The sequence below is a fragment of the Solanum pennellii genome, chromosome 7 (assembly GCF_001406875.1).
Source record: "Solanum pennellii chromosome 7, SPENNV200".
NCBI classification, from domain to species: domain Eukaryota; kingdom Viridiplantae; phylum Streptophyta; class Magnoliopsida; order Solanales; family Solanaceae; genus Solanum; species Solanum pennellii.
The window spans coordinates 76,404,469-76,423,279 of record NC_028643.1 but is presented as its reverse complement, the minus strand read 5'-3'; the positions used below and the strand labels follow the sequence as shown (position 1 = coordinate 76,423,279).

The 18,811-nt window shown below is 32.8% G+C and overlaps 3 protein-coding genes and 1 non-coding gene across 5 annotated transcripts; 2 read left to right on the top strand and 2 right to left on the bottom strand.

Annotated features, from left to right (window-relative positions):
• Nucleotides 1-1,313: 1,313 nt before the first annotated feature.
• Nucleotides 1,314-6,658, top strand: LOC107025942 (sodium/calcium exchanger NCL-like). Its single transcript, XM_015226747.2, has 7 exons — nt 1,314-1,780; nt 3,787-3,972; nt 4,674-4,855; nt 4,985-5,130; nt 5,207-5,483; nt 5,561-5,866; nt 6,179-6,658. The coding sequence occupies exons 1-7, from the start codon at nt 1,357-1,359 to the stop codon at nt 6,425-6,427; spliced, it is 1,770 nt and encodes a 589-aa protein (XP_015082233.1). The 5' UTR covers nt 1,314-1,356; the 3' UTR covers nt 6,428-6,658.
• A 156-nt stretch (nt 6,659-6,814) lies between these two features.
• Nucleotides 6,815-10,320, bottom strand: LOC107025944. Of its 2 annotated transcripts, none has more exons than XM_015226748.2 (5): nt 9,136-10,314; nt 7,853-7,969; nt 7,624-7,757; nt 7,388-7,541; nt 6,815-7,314 (listed from the first exon to the last, which is right to left on the bottom strand). In XM_015226748.2, the coding sequence occupies exons 1-5, from the start codon at nt 9,619-9,621 to the stop codon at nt 7,159-7,161; spliced, it is 1,047 nt and encodes a 348-aa protein (XP_015082234.1). In that variant the 5' UTR covers nt 9,622-10,314; the 3' UTR covers nt 6,815-7,158. The 2 variants fall into 2 exon arrangements, with proteins under 2 accessions (XP_015082234.1, XP_027774062.1); XM_027918261.1 differs by having other exon boundaries at nt 7,150-7,310; nt 9,136-10,320.
• A 1,208-nt stretch (nt 10,321-11,528) lies between these two features.
• Nucleotides 11,529-11,602, top strand: TRNAI-UAU. Its single transcript has one exon. It is a non-coding gene; the product is annotated as a tRNA-Ile (tRNA).
• Nucleotides 11,603-14,644: 3,042 nt separating this feature from the next.
• Nucleotides 14,645-17,207, bottom strand: LOC107026234 (transcription factor TCP4-like). The gene is made up of 2 exons (XM_015227131.2): nt 15,120-17,207; nt 14,645-15,035 (listed from the first exon to the last, which is right to left on the bottom strand). The coding sequence occupies exon 1, from the start codon at nt 16,356-16,358 to the stop codon at nt 15,159-15,161; it is 1,200 nt and encodes a 399-aa protein (XP_015082617.1). The 5' UTR covers nt 16,359-17,207; the 3' UTR covers nt 14,645-15,035; nt 15,120-15,158.
• Between the last annotated feature and the right edge of the window lie 1,604 nt (nt 17,208-18,811).

Genomic DNA, 18,811 nt, shown 5'->3' with positions numbered 1-18,811 from the left:
ATGTTTAAACATATATCATTAAAGAAAATGATTAAAATTATCTTATCAAAATTCATCTCCAAAACCTAATTTCAAATTATCAAATAATATCTTATTATACCCTTTATTTTGCACTATACTGAAATGGAAATTTATCACATATAAATGATTCTATCAACTTTGCACAAAGGCTAAACAAATATTTTATATCTTTAATATTAAATTATAAATCTTTAAAATCTTTTTTTACGATCCTCCACAACCCTTGACTTTCCACTTTCCAAGTAAACTACGGCCCCGTTTGGATGGGCTTAATAAAAGCTGCTTAAAAAAAGTACTTTTGAAAGTGCTGAAACTTATTTTTAAAATAAGCAGTTATGCGTTTGGATAAAAGTGCTGAAGTTGCTATGACGAACGTGAAAAGGGGAAAATGGAAGAAAGATATGTTAGGGTTATGTGGGTAATTTGGAGATTGTATAAAAATATTAAGGGCAAAAAGATAAAAATGTGGTCAACTTAAAACAGCTTATAAGCTAAAAAAAAAAAAAAAGCACCCCTACCCCATCTTTTAACTTTTGGCTTAAAATAAGTTTCTTTTAACTTAAAATAAGTTATTTTGAGTATTGCCAAACAGCTAAATAAGTCAAAAATCAGCTTTTAAGTCAGTTTGACCAGCTTTTAAGCTGAACCAAACAGGCTCTACATCTAAGAGAAAATAAAAAGAAAAAATAAATCGTTATTTTGGGCAAAGATCTAAGAAGAAAATAAAATGTATATCTCACTAACACTCTCTCCCTTTTATATCACTCAACTTGACCTAACATATTCTTAATTTATTTTTGAATTAAAAATGTATTTTATCGAATTTATCTTATCAATAATAAATTATCGTAATTAAATCTTAAATAACAAACAAAAAATATATAAAAATATCTTAAACTCAAAAGTGAATTATTAGTTTTATTCTTGAACTACTAATAATATTAAAAATAGTTCTTTGCTTGACTAAGAAGTTAAATACACTCATAATCTTGCAATATTAATAAAAATATACAAGTTAAAAAGTATTTTCAACTATTCTTTTAACGTCTTATTAAAAAATCTTCAAATTTTTAAAAGAATTTAAAATCACTTGTTATATCACGTGATATAATAAGTTTTTTTAAAATCGAAAACGAAGGGATTAGTACACGGCATCCACGTTCAAAAAAGGACCCACTCCGTTTAAATCAGTATTAAAAGTCCATACGGTAACGCGTCGGTAACACGTATACTCGTTTAAACGATTAAATTTAAAATTTATGTCTTAATCAGTCTCACTAATACACTATTAACAGATCTCTCTATATATAATATATTCGGCGAATATTTCTAAACATGAGAAGATCTCCAAATATGGTCCCCAAATCGTTCTTCACTCTCCTAATTCTCTTCATTTTATCTACCGCCGTGTACGGCGGCCGGGTAATCGTCGATCAGTCATCGTCGGATCTCGTCTCCGATGGAGTTCACGGCGGCGGAGGCAGAAATAGTACTAGTATTGGCCGTGAAAGAGGGATAATATCGCTATTTGCTGCACCAGTAGAAGAGGCATGTGAACAGAGCTATGGATTTTTGCCGTGCACTAAAACTGCTCTGGGAAATGTGTTCCTTATTGTTGTGTATGGTTACCTTATGTTTACGGCGGCTACGTATCTCTCCTCCGGTAGTGAGTTATTGCTTGAAATTTTAGGGCCGGGTCTAATCGGTGGACTTTTCCTGCCGATTCTCGGTGCTCTTCCTGATGCTATGCTTATTCTCGGTGAGATTTGCGTTTCCGTACTTTCGTTTTCTCTGTTTATTTTGAGCATTTATTGCGTTTTTGCTTCCAAAAATGGCAAAGTTGTTGAAATTCGATATTCTTTTGTGCCTAATTATTTTTTTTTTAAAATTCTCTCTAATTTTAAATATCTATTTTGACAAAAAAAAAGAAATTACTTATTATATAATGAATTAATTACTTTTATAGAAATTTTTAAAGTTTTAAATTTATTTACTTCTTAGAGGTAAAATGATAAATTTATTATATTAATAATTATTTTTAAATAAGTATGTAAATTTAAAAATATAATTTAAAAATAAAAATAATAAATTTACTATATTAATTTAAAAATCTATAAATTAAGAATATAATTGTAAAAAAATTTAAAAGTGGAGAATTAATTAGGAATCGGAGGATAGAAATGAAGATATCATGTCTTTATTGTAGGGTTAACATTGTGAATCAGTACTATTTTTTGTCTAGATTTCTGTGCCCCGATTGAACTTTTTGAAATTTAAATTTCTAAAGGAAAATTAGTTTTGCTAGAAAATGATATTTTTTATAAGTTATTTTATTTTTTAAAATATTTTTATTCTCTTAATTTTAATATCTTTTAACAAGAAATTGAAAAAATTAATTTATTTTAAAAATAAAAAAAATATTATAATTTTTTAAAATTTTTTGACCATTAAGATGGGGACGTAGAAGCTTCAAGTTTATTAAAAAAATTTAATTGTTAGAAAACTATTCAGAATATATTCTAATCACAGTAATTAAGGATATCGATATTTGCTTTCTCCCTCAAGCTTGTCTAGTGCAGATTAGTTTTAATCGATGCTTCATCAAGAAAATATCAATTGCAAATTTTTCTTATCGTAAAAAAAAAAAAACTTAGTTGACTATAAGAGAGAGTACTAATTCCGAAAATTTACAATTTTTTTCTATAGTGAAAGCAGATCTACAACAATCATATCTTTGTGTCACAGGTCATTGAATATCTTCATGAAATGAATGAATTTCCTTTCTCCACAGCAGGAGTGAGGATTAAAAAATCTCTTGAAGTTTTAAATTTAAATCTCAGTCACTATATTTTAATTTTCAACCCCTTTAAATTTCCAAATATGTCAATATTAACTTGGTGGAAAAAACTCTAATTTTTTTTCCTACCTAGAAAAGCTAAGACTAATTAGTACACTGTGATTGGACCCAACCTAATACTAGTTATTTTCAACATTTGTTTTGAAATTTAATTTACGTCTGTAAGGACTAAAATAAATAATTCAAATCACAATTATTTATAGTTAAAAGTTAATTGAAATTTATTTTAGAAATGGAAAATCATTTTTTAGCAAAGTAATTTGAGACAAAGGAGTATTATTTTATAGGATATTAGAGAGATCCAGAATTGCATCAGAAGGAACATAGATCCAAAAATTTCGTTTGCAATGTTATTATTTGATTGATTATTCTCTCTAGATTTAAGTGTTTTGCACATTGACTTTTAAGTTAACTTTTGTTGACATAATCATTCATGCTTTGAATTCCATTTTTGTGAAATTTAACCCATTTTTATAGTTGAATTGTCAAATTCATTTGAAGAAAAACTTTACCATTTTATAACAAATCATTTCTACTGAAAATCACACTAATATGAGGATGCAGTTATAGAATATTGTAATCATTTTATTTTAGTAATTTTAAGTTGTAAAAAAAATAAATTATGTTTGAAGCCAAAGCATCATCATCATTGATTGCATTGGTGATTATCCTTAAAAAAATCTAATCAAAATGTGTGGTGATGCTAACATAAAGTTGTAATTAGACATGGTGGACCTATTGTAAATGTAGTAACAACTAAGTTTAAGTTGAACTAGTTGTTATCGCTTGTATAGATCAATTGCTTCCATAGATAAGTTCTTTTCATAACACAGCTTGTTTTGATATTATATCGTAAAAATTGTTTGTTGCAAGCCATATTAAGTTCACAAGTTTTTTTTTTTCATCAGTATCCGGGATCACTGGAAGTGCTGCAGAAGCTCAGAGCCAGGTCTCTGTAGGAATAGGCTTGTTAGCTGGGTCGACAGTGATGCTTCTTACTGCGATATGGGGAACCTGTTGCATTGTTGGCAAGTGTGATATAGTAAATTCTATTGCTGTGGACTTGAAAGACACTAAAGGGCTCAGTTTTACTGGTTTGTCTCTTTACTTTTAAGAGTATTTGCGCATGAACGTGCTTTTCTCTCACCCAATGATGTTAATGTGTTGCATCCATTAAATGCATTATAATTATAAAATCATAGTCAGCTACTTCAAACCGAAAGAGAAAGAAAAGTAAAAAATTTAGGTATAACAGTTACGACTTTGGTAATTAGTATACCAAAATATTTTCACTCGACCTCTAGAGCTTTTATGCAAGAGATGACAGACGAAGCCCCTCAAAGTTCTGGCTTGCTTGCCTCCATATTGTCCAAGATAGCAGCTTGGAATGAATTGTTGTAGCTTCTTATGGATTTTTTGTGCTTCCAAGTGAGTCCAACGAAAAACATTGTTCAAGTTGTTATCCACAAACCAAGATGAGCAAGTTCATACTTGAGACAATCTATAGCAGCTGAAAAATGAAGAGATAAGTGTTTGGCATCCTCCATGTCTGAACTACGAAAGTAATACACGAAGCAAGGGTTGAATACTCTCCATCATATTGTTTTATGATATGAAGGAGCAGGATGTTGTAAACTTTAAGCCTAGACATTTTTGTGGTGACAAACATATTCCTTGTAATTCTTCTTACAATCTGTAGGCTTTTGAATAATGCATGTCATATTTCATGCTACTAGAAGGCAGGTTCTATCTATCAAAGTGTTTCTGCTCAAAAAGTCTGTCTATCTGTCTGTAGGTTCCGGTGTTAGTACTGATATCTGGACAAGCTATGCTGCAATGATCATGGCCGTATCTGTTCTTCCATTTATTGTTGTGCAGTTACCACAGATCTTCCATTCAAATTCAGGAAGACATTTATCTGTCTTGATAGCTCTTATCATATCATTGTCGCTGCTCCTTTCTTATTGTCTTTATCAGGTAATTGTCAGGTTTTCATTTTTTTTTCTCTCCATTGAACTTGATGCATTTTTCTTTCTTGCACACCACTGACATTAATGGCGGAGAATACAATAAATCCTGCTGAACTTCCTTTAACTTTTAATGCAGGTCTTTCAGCCTTGGATACAAACACGAAGACTTGCTTATGTAAAACACAAGCATGTTATATCAGGAATCTTGAAGCATTTAAAAAAGCACGCATTAGGGAGGCTTTTCACAGATCATGGAACACCAAATATAGAAGTTTTAGAAAAGTGAGCTATAAATTCTTTCTGCCTTGTTTATATCACCATAGAATGATGGCTGATGTGATGAAGAATTGTTTGACAGGCTGTTCAATGCAATTGATGAAAATGGTGATAAACATCTTTCCCATTCTGAATTAAGAGCTCTGGTCGTAGGAATCCGTCTTGAGGAGATTAACTTAGATGAAAATGATGCAATAGCAAAGGTTATGAAGGACTTCGATACGTCTCTTGATGAACAAGTTGATCTGCATGAATTCATTACTGGAGTTGAAAAATGGCTTTATGAAGCCAAGAGTACTAATGGTTCTTCTGCTCAGGCTGGTCCTAATACCATCAACTACATTGATGATTTTCATGAGGTATGTTTTGACCCGATGACATTATTTAAATAGTTATAGCCAGGATGATTATGATACAATGTAGATGGCTGTTGCAGGAAACAAGGAGAGAGCACAGTCTCTTGGGGGAGGATCAAAGTGATGAAATTGTTGAGGGTGTCGAGAATCCTCAAAAAATTGCTATTAAGGCCGCGTTATTGTTGTTGTTGGGTACCATTATTGCTGCTGTCTTTGCTGATCCTTTGGTGGATGCTGTTAACAATTTCTCCAGTGCCACAAGTATTCCATCTTTCTTCATCTCATTCATTGCACTGCCTCTGGCAACAAACTCCAGTGAGGCAGTGTCGGCTATAATTTTTGCTACCCGGAAAAAGCAGAGATCTGCGTCATTAACATTTTCTGAGGTTTGTTTTTCTGACTTGACTTCCACCCCTTTAGTATGAGAATTTAATTGGTATTCCCCTCCAATACTTGCATTAGTTACTACAAACGATCAAATTCTTAATGATCACCAAATATTTAGACTTGTAAATCCTTTGTCGTTCGCAACTTTAGCTGTACCAGCACTAACAGTTTATGTACACACCACCCTCCCTAGACTTCACTTGTAGGACTACATTGGATATGTTATTCTACTTTGAACTTCACTCTTAGGTAAACCTCGTTTGTGTTGTTCAGTTTCCAAGGCTAATAAAACATCTGATGATATCTTGCAGTTATATGGAGCTGTGACTATGAACAATCTCCTTTGTCTGTCAGTCTTCTTGGCTATTGTTTACGCCCGAGGTCTAACATGGAACTTCTCATCTGAAGTGCTGGTTATCCTAATTGTTTGCATTGTTATTGGGGTCTTAGGGAGCATCCGCACCACCTTTCCTCTGTGGACTAGTTTGATAGCTTTTGCTTTTTATCCGTTCTCCCTTGTACTCGTGTATGTTCTTGACTACGTCTTTGGTTGGTCATAGATCGATCATTGTATGTTACAAAGATCAGACAGTGTTGGTGTGTATATTTTGAGCAGCAGTGCACATCCGTCGTTTTGAATGTGTCAAAACTTCTTGATTATAAATCTCAATTGCTCTTGCCAGAGCTGAGAAACCTTGTTTTTACATGTAATTTGAAATTCCAAATACTATGCTTTTATGTACTGGATTTTTCGTATTCCAGATATGCATACATGTCCATTGATGTTGAGACTATTGCTGTTGCTTTCTCAGTCTCTATCTCTCTATCTCTCTCACCCAAACACACACGTGCTCGGATACACACATATTTACCAAAAATTGGTTTACTTGGCATAGTAAAGCAAGTAATAGTACTATACTTCGAGAGGAAGTAACAGTATCTACTCGAACACTACAGTGGAAGTGTGCTGAATCAAGAACAGATTTAAGGCTGTGAAAGTTGAAACACATCCTTTGTTTAAGACAAGCAAAAAAAAAGACTTTCATTACACTTTCACTGCAAAAGACTCAAATAAACTACTTGAAATGAAGAGCTTTTGTTTACCTTCATTTTGTTTTGTAATAAAACTATAGTCAAACAACTATATTTTTTTTTGATTGTGAAACACCATGTTCAAGACATCTTTTTCATTTTATAATTATCTACTACTGCAGTTTAGAAGTAGTGTTTTTTTTACCTCTATACTTAACAAGCCATCTCTCCAGGATATCTTATAGCATGGAATAAACTTCTATAGCTTCAGATTAAGATCAACTTTCCCTCCTACTTCACCATGACTGTTTCCTGGTTGTCCAAGTTGCACGTTCGGAGGTGGGAAGAATCTGAAAACGCGTTGTTGAACTGATCTGTTTAGGCTTGACCTAGTGCTAGACTCTTCAGGAACTTCCTGTGGAGTTGGAAAACTCAATAAGGATTACATGAAACATAAAATAAGATGTTATAGTCCTTTTGTTGCTCACTTGAAAGGGTAGAGTCTCGAATTTAAACAGCTCGATGTTCTGAGGATGTTGCTGATTTACTGCACCAACAGCTGTTGGAGGAGCCAATGTGAGAAAATCTCCATTGAGAGCTCTCTTTTGTCTAACAACATTCCTTGATTTTAAAGGAACTTCTCTGACAGGTTGATTCAACGAGACTCGTTAGAGGTGAGTACTAAACTACTAAAACAATGCTAACTTCAGGAGAGATATCAAACCTTTTAAGATAAGTTCTTGACTCTGAATTTGCTGTGCACACTGGGGAATCATAGCGCGGAGGAAATTTGCAGTGAAATGTAGGGACAGGTGGGAACTCTGGAGGGAATGGATATGGTCTTTTTATGCCAACCCTCTACACATTAACAAACAAAACATAGCAGCTATCAACCAAAAACTACTAAACTTATATCATCTACAAACAGATTAGGTGGTGAAACAGAAATTTACCTTCACTTCTTCGGGCCATAGAGGTAAATAGTTATAGCCGGGGTAACTTTGGTTTGAAGGGGGCTCCATCTGATAATTTTTAACAGATGATGATGAAATACCTGATGAGATATTCACCTGCAACATCGAGGATCCTAATTTGGTTCAGTAACTAAATTCGACCAACGACAAGTTAGCCTGAATAGCATAATACAGTACTGCAACTCTGCAAGTGAAAAAGTAAGCTATCCCCACGGGGTGTGATGGAACGGTAAATGTTTCTTGATCCTTAACTAGGAGTCTCAGGTTCAAGCCTCGGGAACGGACTACTCCTTGATAGGGAGGTAAGAACTCTGTGAAGTGAGTTCAACTACAACGCTACTCCAGATTAGTCGTGCTAGTGGATTCCACACACTAAATGGCCAACACTAGAAAAGAACAAAGGTGATAACTAAGCTACAATGAACGAAAGTGATGAAATGCTTTAAAGATTTCTCTATCCTTAACTAGGGGTCTCAGGTTCAAGCCCTGAGAATAGAGTTTCCTTTAACAGGATCACCAAAGCTCCCCGTGGTGGGCTTTCTTAAAAGCTAAACAGGATTAGTCGGGCTTCTAAATTACGGACACCAGATGAGTAAACCAAGATAGAAACAGAAGATAAAAAGTAAGCTACCACCAAGGGTGTGATGAAATGGTATAGATCCCTTTACCCTAACCAAAGGTTTCAGGTATGAGCCTTGAGCATAAGACCCAATGTCCACGTAATATGGAGCCTAAAGTCTCCATAGCTACCTTTCTAAGACTCAATAAATTAGTCGAGCTAGTGAATTCTAAACAACAAATTGCTTAACTAGAAAAAAAAAAGAGTGATAAGTCAGCTACCACCAAAGGGCGCGATGGAATGGTAAAGGTTCCTCTATGATTAACCAACACTAGAACATAAACAATTTTTAGCGGCAATAAATAGATACATTAATAAAAAGTGTTTAAGTCTTTACCGGCATTATTTAAGTGTCATTAGATCCAATATCACTAAAGCCTTTAGGGACATATACAAGGAGTGTTAATTGCCGCTAAAAATACATATTTAACAGCAATTGCTAATTATTTGCAGCTAAAGCTCATTTTTTATCTAGTGCAAACAAAAGGTCTCAGGTTCGAGCCCTGAGAACAAAATCCTCTAAAACTCCGTTATTAAACATTCCACAACACAAACCTGAACTAATCAGGCTTAGTAGATTCCAAACCCCAAACAGTTAATCCAGAAACAAAAAAGACACTACAAGTAAGGCAGCATAGCTTACCATTGATGAAGAACAAACAGGTTGTTGATATTGTGGCAAGGCGAAAATCGGGGATTGAATAACAACACCATGATGATACACCTTCTCATCTTGATGATCTTTCTCAGAACTAAACTTTTCACTACACAATGTAGAGCAATCATGATCATCATCATCATCATACCCTTCACTCACATTCACTTGTTTTGTAGATTCCAAACCCTTTTTTGGACTCAAATTATCAACAAATGGGGCTGATGAATTCAATCTAAAGTCACAATTTTTCAAAACTGTTGATGATTTTAAAGCCCTAAAAGTTGAATCTTGTGATTTAACAATTGATTTTGTTGGCAAAATTTCATCTTTTATTTGTTGTTCCTCTAATCTAATCCTCTCAAGTTGAGCAACACCTAATCCTCTTTGTGGAACTCTTTTTTGCTTCAACTTTTTACTACCACTATTACTAGTATTATTATGTTCTTCTATTGTCATTATTGCCTCAGCCATTAAAATCAAAAAAAAAAAAAACTATATTATATATGAAAAAAACACAAAATCCATCAAAAACACAAACCAAGATTTTCTTAAAAATACAGAGGATCTAAGAAAATCCCAATCTGTATATTGATGAGTGGATTTGAAAATACTGAAATAATTTAGCAAGATTGTAACTTTGATATGAAAACAGTAAAAAAAAAATATGAGATTTTTTTTGTGAAAATTATAGTGTTGTTGATTTAGATGAGTAAAATATGAAAAAAAATAAACACACTTAAAAAGAAGAGAGTTAAAAGAAAAAGAAAATCTAAGAAAATTCAAATTTTTAAAAATGCAAATCTAAAGGAAGCTAAAAAAGTGGTCTTTCTCCCATTTTTTACTAACAAAAATATCGGCAAAATGGTCGTTCCACTCTTCATTTCTTTTTCCCTAGACCGACTCTCATGTACTCTTCTTTCTCCTTTGTTTTCTCCCTCTTGTTTTTTTTTTTTCGACACGTCAATATTTGACGCAGATTAAAAGAGTTAATTTTTTTTTATAAAATTTAAAATTTTGTAATACGAGTGATTATTTTAAAAGGAATTTTCGTATATAGCTATTGTTTTATCCTTGATCCTGAAATATAGTGATAGTGTTTATTGAATGTAGTAATGGTTTAATTTAAAAGCTAGCGAAATATATTGTATTTATGTGCAAGTGAAATATTTTCACGATAAGTAGAAGTAATAAATCAGATCTCTTGAGATTGTATTAATTTCTTTCTAATTTATTTATTCTTATTCACTGTAGATTTTGAGCGAGCTTTAAGAAATAATGACTGATATTTATATTTTAATGTAATATCATATTAATTAATATGTAGTTATTTATAAATAAAATAAAATTATTATTTTTAAAATACTGAACAAGTAAATAAAGTCGGTTGGATCAAAGTATGGGACCCTTTTATTGCATGCATGCAATTCATCAAGAATTTTAAATTAATAAAGAAATATCATCATGACCTCAATCAATCTCCACATATATATATATAACCAACAAATAAACAATAAAAAAAACCTCTTCGTTGGGCATCTTTTTTTTCTTTTTCTTCCTCGAGTTGTGATTTGGCTGTGAAGTCGTTATACATATAATAAATATATATATGTATACTACTTATTTATCTCGATTTATATGATATTATTTGAATTTTAAGAATCAAATAAGAAAATTTATTTCCATGTTTTGTTTGTATGTCCTTAGTATATATTGTGTCTGAATATATAATTAAAATAATGAAATCGCATTCAAAATATAAAGTATATCATATATATATATATATGCACACACGATATTATGTAAGTTGATATTGACTTTTAAACTATTTGTTATGAAGAAATATAAATTATTTGTAATTATTGTTGTCATTCTTCTTGGAAATGATTGATGATCCAAAGAGGCCTCGGAAGGTCACCATGTTTTTTTTAAAAAAAAATATATGAAATTTAAAACTCCATGATGATTGCTATTTGTAAAATTAAAATAAAAAATAGGAGTATCATCGAAAATGTAAAATTGGTCGTGTAGCTTTTACAAACACAACTTTAGTTTACGTCATTTATAATAAATTGGAATGTGTATATAGCCAACTAATTTGGAAGAGGTAAAAATGATACTAGTATATCTATAACTATGACATGTATTTAAAGTTTTGAACATATAAATAACGTACATTTTTACTTTTATTAGATCACATAAATCGCGTATTAGTTACTTTTACTAGATTTTTCTTTTTTTCTTTCTATAGTAGAGATAGTCACACGTAATGACAGATCACATCTATTATTAAAAGCTTGTGGAGAGAATGGGTAAGCCCAAAAATTCCTTTTTTTCGAATATTTACGAAAATAAAGTTAGTCAAAAAGCTAAAAGCGGATGGTCCCGTAGCTCAGTTGGTTAGAGCGTTGGTCTTATGAGCCGAAGGTCGCAGGTTCGAGCCCCGCCGGGACCATAATGTTGATTTAATGTGTACCGGTTATTTTTTTCGACTTCTTCTTTGGATGATTATTACGTATCATTTTATATTGTTCTGATGAATATAATATTATGATCTTTTTTCTCATTTTACATGATTGTTACATACAATTTTTTATATTATTTTGATGAATAGAATATTATTGTACATGATTGTTACATACAATTTTATATTGTTTTGATGAATAGAATATTATTGTACATGATTGTTACATACAATTTTATATTGTTTTGATGAATAGAATGTTATGAAATCAACTGTCTTGTTTTTCATTGTATCTCGAAACTAGGCGCAAATTATTAGTTTCTTCCTTTAACTATTGACAGCTTTAAAAATATTCCTCTACTCGAATAACAAAACTTAAATACGCCCTCAATTACACATACAACCCCCAACCCACCCCGCTAACAAATAAAATAAAATAAATACATATGTGATCAAATCAAATTGATCGTTAGGTTAAAATAGAATATTAATAACAAAACAACTATCCAAATAAGGTGTAAAATAAAAGACAAAGGAATAATAATTGCATTGTTCTTTTTTTTCAATATTTGATGCTAACCACAAGAATCCTCAATTAAAACGGTCAAAAGATATCTTCTTTCTTGTCTGATTTGAAGCACTACAATATTATGTTCTGATGAATATTCACTCTCTTAAAGAAAATCTTGGATAGTGAGTGCCCTGATTAGCTAATATATTCTTTAGTCAAGTCAGGTTCAAAAACCAATAATTTATTATGATATCAGAGTAAAATCCATTCAATTTTCTTATCATGACATCAGGGTGACGTTGAAGCCCAACATATATGAGTGAGATGATAATATGTTATTGTGGGCAATAACTCCGTCTCTTGACCTAGCTATTGAATTGATGTAGACACTTCTTGGTTCGAGCCTAGCTCAATTGCTTTCGTCAATCAACGAGACATTGTGGCTAAAGAGGGTCTAGGGATGTCTCAAAGTTAATCACTCTTATCATTTAACCTTGGCATAATATACAAGTTTAAATATCTACTTGTGCACATTCAAAGAGACGGTGCAGTTGTTTGCTGAAGCCAAGTTAAGAGTCATATTATGTATTATGTCTTTAACTTTCTTACAATAACTAAGAGACTCGAAAAAGAATCTAAATTCATAGATCTTTGACAAATATAAAGGTGAAGAAAAAGGCAACTTCTCTAGCTGTAAAAAACTTAATAAGCCACATGCTGTTATGAAGGGATAGATAGAATCCCTCTATCATTTAATGAGATGTCTCGTGTTTGAGCTTAAAAAAGAAACAAGTAAAATCCCGATGTGGACTGTTTTCACCCTTTAATGGGTCTTAAACACAAGTTCAAATCAATCGAGGCTCCAATACGAATACCAATGGTTCCTTGCTGTTATTGTTCCTATATTTGACATTTTCATCACTCCAATTAAACCTTTGTAGGTACAAGAAGTTAGATATATGGAAATGACAACACTATTGGTTGATGTCAACTTTGAAGTTCTTTTCACAAGATTTGATTTTTATTTTCATTTAACCTATAATGGCATAGAAGTCATCCCATATGGGGTCAAGTATTAACACACTCAATACAAAACTGTAATATAGAAACAAAATACAGCAAGCTCCAACTCATGATACAACCATAAAGCATTGGTTCCTCTGTCATTTTAGTAGGCCATCCTAATTATAAATGGTATTGAAACATAGCCACTACAATAAACTCTGCAATTAAACAATGTCGAAGCCAGAAATTGCCTCATAGTAGTTATTCACTTCGACAAAGGGTGTTGAAGTGATCACATTTTAGAATATTTAGTGCCATTTATCTTTCTGTTTGACAGTACCAATCAGTCATAAAGAAGGGACAATAACTACTATGAGGCAATTGTCAACATCTTGATGTGTCTAACTAATATTTTCCCAAGGGAGTAAACTATAAACCCCAAAAAAAGGAAAAAGAAAACAAAGAGAGAACATCCCACTAGAGTCTTTTATTAGGTGTACTGAGATTTGCAGGGCAGGGGGACCAAGAATTCATTGCCAAGTGCCATACTTTGTTGTATATGTGTTTGGTAGTTCTTTCTATTGTTCAGCTTCTGCTTCATCTTTAATAGCAATCTGATTGGTTCTCTTCACTTTCTCTGTTTTATGAAGCCTAGCTTAGCCCCACTTAGTTCTTCTACCTTTCCTACATTCATCTAGAATGATCATTTTCTTGACAATTTTGTATTCCTAGCAACTTCATCATTGTGTGATCAACTACCCCTGTGACTTTTGTGCTCAATGGGGCTATGACTATTGACTCTAATCATCACTCCGTTACCACAACTATGTTGCTCGGAATCTCAAAAACTGTTGCCGCACTCATTGATATTTTAGAAGAGTCCGAGCAACATAGACCATAAACATGAGTGTCACCTTATGACACAATATAAGACATTCTTTCAGTTTCATTCAAGCATTATGTTGGCTTAACTAATAATAAGAATAAGAGCAACTAACTAGACAAAAGGAATCAAAACATAAATAAAAATGTTAGATGAGACTTGAATGGCTGCCAAACCCTCAATGATAGGTAATTAGGTATATGAAGCTTTCAAGACTATGTACTTATCTGTAAAGGCTAGTCTAGCCAATATAGGTAGCAAAAGTCACTAAGAATTAGTTTAAAATTGAAGGTGGCATTCACATTTGACCACTCTCAAACCCACCATCAATCAACTCTACTGTTCATAGAAAATGACTTACCCTTTTATTACTCACAAATATCCTACAAGTGATAGGGATGTTAAAAAGGCCATGTATTTTTTTTCAATCCCCTTTTGAGGGCTTGAGGAAGTTGTTGAAACATGAACTGGTTTTATCAGAAAGTAGTAAAGCAACTATCAAACTAAAGAAAGATCTCTCTTTCAACATGAAAAATTGACCTTTTTATCTAAACAGTTGAAAACAATCACATTTTGTTCAATCTATTCACATTTTAAAAATAGGAAAGACAGCAATCAAACCAAATCAATGAAACAGTAATCGAATTCAGGAACTATTACTAAGAATGGCTTTCAAGACTTAAAAATAACTAACAAAACATTACCAATTCTAGGTTGAAAGTCTCCAAAATCATGAAATAAAGCAAACAGCAGCAATGTGACAAGTCTGGCCAAACACATAACACTCCTAATGTAGCTTGTTGAGCTAGAAAAGCTCAAATACACAAGAACTGGAAAATCAAGAACGGTGAATAACTAATTATATTAGACCGGATCGAAGAACCTGAAACAAGGATCAGGATTCTTTTCGACTCGGTGTATGCCATTGAATCAGACTCTATTTTGAACTCTCTCATTCTCCATCTCCAGGCTCTTTGACAGCATCACTTCTGTAAGTTCCAATTGCATTCAAGTAGAGCATTTCCCTGCAAATTGAGCTCAACAATGGTTCAAGAACATTAAAGTAAAACAGAAAAAATAAAAGATTGATCAATTAGTAAAGTGAATACCTGTCAGGGATTGAGAAAGATCAAATTTTTGGAGCTAATTCAATGGCGAGAATCAGAGGAAGCAGAGGATGGCTTATCGGAAATGCCATCGTGCTCCTCTTCTTCACCTTGGATTCGAGCAGGAATACGAAACCCAGAGAATCCGCCTACTTCAGAGGCAAATCCATAACCAGGAATTGTTGATGGATACATTGGTAATGCAGCTTGATGGTGATTACTTGGATCACCTGAGGCAATTGCTATCGCTGATGGGTCGATCCATGCTCGAACCGAAGATGTGTTACTGGACTGAAGGGGTCCCCTCTGAGAAAAAAACTGATTTTGACCGAATAGCTGCTGCAGCAGCGCCGGTGCTGGTGGCGAATTGAACAAGTACCCACCAGGTCCTGTTACTGCTCCACCACTACCACCAGGGCCAATTTCTCTACTGTCACTCCAAGAACCAAGTCTCTGATGCATAGACCAGCCAGAGGTGTCAAAACCATGTGGGGTGTTTCCTCCAAAGTGGGCTGGTGCTTGAACCTGCACTTGCTCTTGTTCCCTATGGTTAGTTTGGTTATGGTGTTGAGTTTGCTGGTTTTGATGGTGAAGCATAATAGGATCTTGAAACTGTAAAGAGAGACTCAAATCTTGGTTCTGGCTATTGGCTCTTGATAACATATGGGGTTCTTGGAAGCTATGGAATTGCATAGCTGAAGAGTTAGCTGAGGTTGAAGAACCCATTGGGAAAAAAGATTTGATAGTATCAGCAATAGCATCAGATTCTAAAGATGGAGGCAGAAAGCTAGCAGTATTACTTTCCATTGCTCTTTTACTTGAAGGGCCAGCAACATTATCAAACAAACTAACATTTCCTTGTTGAAATGCAAAGTTGTTATCTTCTTGCTGTTTTTGAGCCTGTTCCTGTTCAAGATTAATGTTAGCAGCAGCAGCAGATGCAGTACCAATTGTAGGTTTCCAGGCAGGTAACTCAGCTAGCTCATCAATGGCGGGTTTTGCCTTTTTGATAAGCCAATCCACAGCTTTACTAGGTCTATCATAACCAAGGCGGTCTTGAACATCGTAAAACTGAATAGCAGTATGAGCAGAGAGACGCACACGGCGATCTCTGGGGCCTTTGGCTGTGCAAACCTTGCTGTGGCGGTCTTTCCGCCCCGTAGACCTCACAATGTGACCTCCTTGAACTTCTACAATCTCTCCTACAGTATTCCTTATACCCAATCTTGACGTTTCTGCCATTTTCCCACGCAATGCTGCTGCATGTTCGACGTTTTGCCCCAATGAAGACGTCGAAGGCAAATACGAACGTTTCTTCGGTGTTGGCTGTGGTGGAAGCAATTGTTGTGAATCTAACCTTCCATAAATCAAGTGATGCTGATTGAAAAATGGCTGTTGTTGCTGGTTGTGAGGATGAAGATAAAGCTGAGGTTCGTTTTCTGGTTGTTGCTGATTTTCTTCTTCTTCTTTGCCAACTGAATCTTGATTTTGGTTTTGATTTTGATTGAGATGATAATGTTGCTGCTGATTCCTCTGAGGATCCAGACTCAAACCCTTTTTTGCAATTTCTCTTTCCAGTTTTTGATTGTTTACACTTGTTCCTCCTCTTCTGCACTCTTCTTCTCTGTAATCTCAAACTCTCTGCCATTCAACTTCCCAAATTCCATAACTTAAATCAAACAAACACCCCTAACCCATCACTCCCTTTCATCTAACAATTCTAGTTATTTAATTATTCAAAATAGAGTTTGCAGAGCAAATCAAATATATGATAAAAGAGCAAAAATAAAAAAAAAAATACTGTTTTTTGTACTGCTATGGTTTAGCAGTGTTTTTTTTGTCAGTTATAAAATTAAAGGTCTTTGTAACCTCATCATCACTGCCATCTCTTTCTCTTTCTCTCTCTGTGTACTGTACTGTTGCAGCTACTGCTACTGCTGCTGCTGCTAACCCTTGTGGTATTTTTTATTTTTTTTTCACTTTTGTACTGCCCAAAAAGCACATATATCACCAATCCAAACACTCTTTTTTTAACCTTTTTGTCATTCAAACACAACCAACTTGGTTCAATTTTAACCCCTTTCATTTCTTTCTAGTTCTTAATATGTAATTGTGTTGTTTATCTTGTTTCATTTGATATTTATATTCTTTAACTTTGAGTGTATACAAATACGGACGTGACGAAGGGGTGTTTGATGTCCCACTTGTTAATATTGTCCAAAGGCTTCTTCTTCTTTTTTTTCTCTCTTTTTGTAACTTCTTAGTTACATGTTACAACCATTTGGTTACTTGCCTCAAATTGACCTTTAAAATTTACTTTTCTTTTGTTGATGAAAGTGACATGTTACAGCTTTTTTCTGTTTTCTCTAGATCACACCTTTTTTTCTTCTCTCTTTACTTTTTTGAGTTGTTTTTTAATTGAGCTCCGTTAATTTGAATTTACGTTATATAAAATATTATTTAATTTTATATTAAATTATATTTTAATTTGATTAATTCTATAATCTCATTTACTGCGCTATATTCGTTAATTTGTATTGATTCACTTCGATGAAACAACACTATATTTTCCTCAAATTGCATTCTCTTTAAACTCATTTTTTTTTTTTGCCTTTTGTCTTTTTACTATATACTTTTATTTTTGGACTATGTAATTTACACTGCATGTCCTTGTGTCTAGTTGCTCTCCACTAATAAATCAATAAATTGCTTATCCGTTCATTTATTTATTATCCAAAAGTACAATAACTCTCATTATCTAAAGGGAGCGTTTGAATATGAATTGAGTGATGTTTTTTTATTAAATAATATTTAAAAGTAAGTAAAAATGTATTTAAAAATTAAAATTTATTAAGTCATAATTCGAACACGTGAATAGAAAATTTATATATTTTTGGTGCCATAGTGAGAAAGTGTAAACAACGAAAAATATTGGAAAAAGATATTAAAAAATATATTAGGGAGAGTTCATTAAACTATCTCCTTACCTTAGTATCCTTACAATGTAAAGATAAAAGTTCGATATTTTATTCTTTCTAAACTTCAATTATAGAATTATACTATCACAAAATGTACAATATTGTTGTTTATATCTTGAGATATTATATTTCTTTTTTTTAAAAAAAATATGATAAATAATCTGAAATAAAAGGAATATTTATATTTTTTGGGAATAGATTTGAAAAAGAAAAGACCAAAAAAAAAAAGGTAAAAAGATAAAGGCATAGATGTTGTCAAAAAAAAATCTTGGTGAAGGTGAGGAAGCATTACTGTTCCCTATAAATCCATGTCTGCCTAATTGCAGTCACACTGCCCATAACACTTACTCTAAAACTCTCATTTAGGAGACAAAAATTCCCCTCAAAAAAATATCATCTTTTATACATTTTTGAAATTAATTTCTTATCTTTTTTTTAAGAAAAAAAAAATTAATATTATGGACTTGTGGTCTTTTTTATATTGGACAAGACAAACATTCTTACAACAATTCACCAATCCAACTTAAAAAATTACTATTCTCTCCGTCTCATTTTACGCGACACCATTTCTTTTAGTCAATCTAAAAAAAAATGTTATATTTTTTATATGGTAAATAATTAAAATATAGTTTATCTTTTACTCTTATTAGTCCCACTTAATTTTCTAATATATTTATGAAGAAAGAGAAAAGTGAGTAACTTTTTTCAAAGACAATT

Coding starts and splice junctions, on each gene's coding strand:
- LOC107025942 (XM_015226747.2), top strand. CDS start 1,357: ATGAGAAGATCTCCAAATATGGTCCCCAAATCGTTCTTCACTCTCCTA. Junction 1,781..3,786: donor TGATGCTATGCTTATTCTCG/GTGAGATTTGCG, acceptor TTTTTTCATCAG/TATCCGGGATCACTGGAAGT. Junction 5,484..5,560: donor ACATTGATGATTTTCATGAG/GTATGTTTTGAC, acceptor TGGCTGTTGCAG/GAAACAAGGAGAGAGCACAG.
- LOC107025944 (XM_015226748.2), bottom strand. CDS start 9,621: ATGGCTGAGGCAATAATGACAATAGAAGAACATAATAATACTAGTAAT. Junction 7,758..7,852: donor TATGGCCCGAAGAAGTGAAG/GTAAATTTCTGT, acceptor GTTAATGTGTAG/AGGGTTGGCATAAAAAGACC. Junction 7,542..7,623: donor TCAAGAACTTATCTTAAAAG/GTTTGATATCTC, acceptor TCAACCTGTCAG/AGAAGTTCCTTTAAAATCAA.
- LOC107026234 (XM_015227131.2), bottom strand. CDS start 16,358: ATGGCAGAAACGTCAAGATTGGGTATAAGGAATACTGTAGGAGAGATT.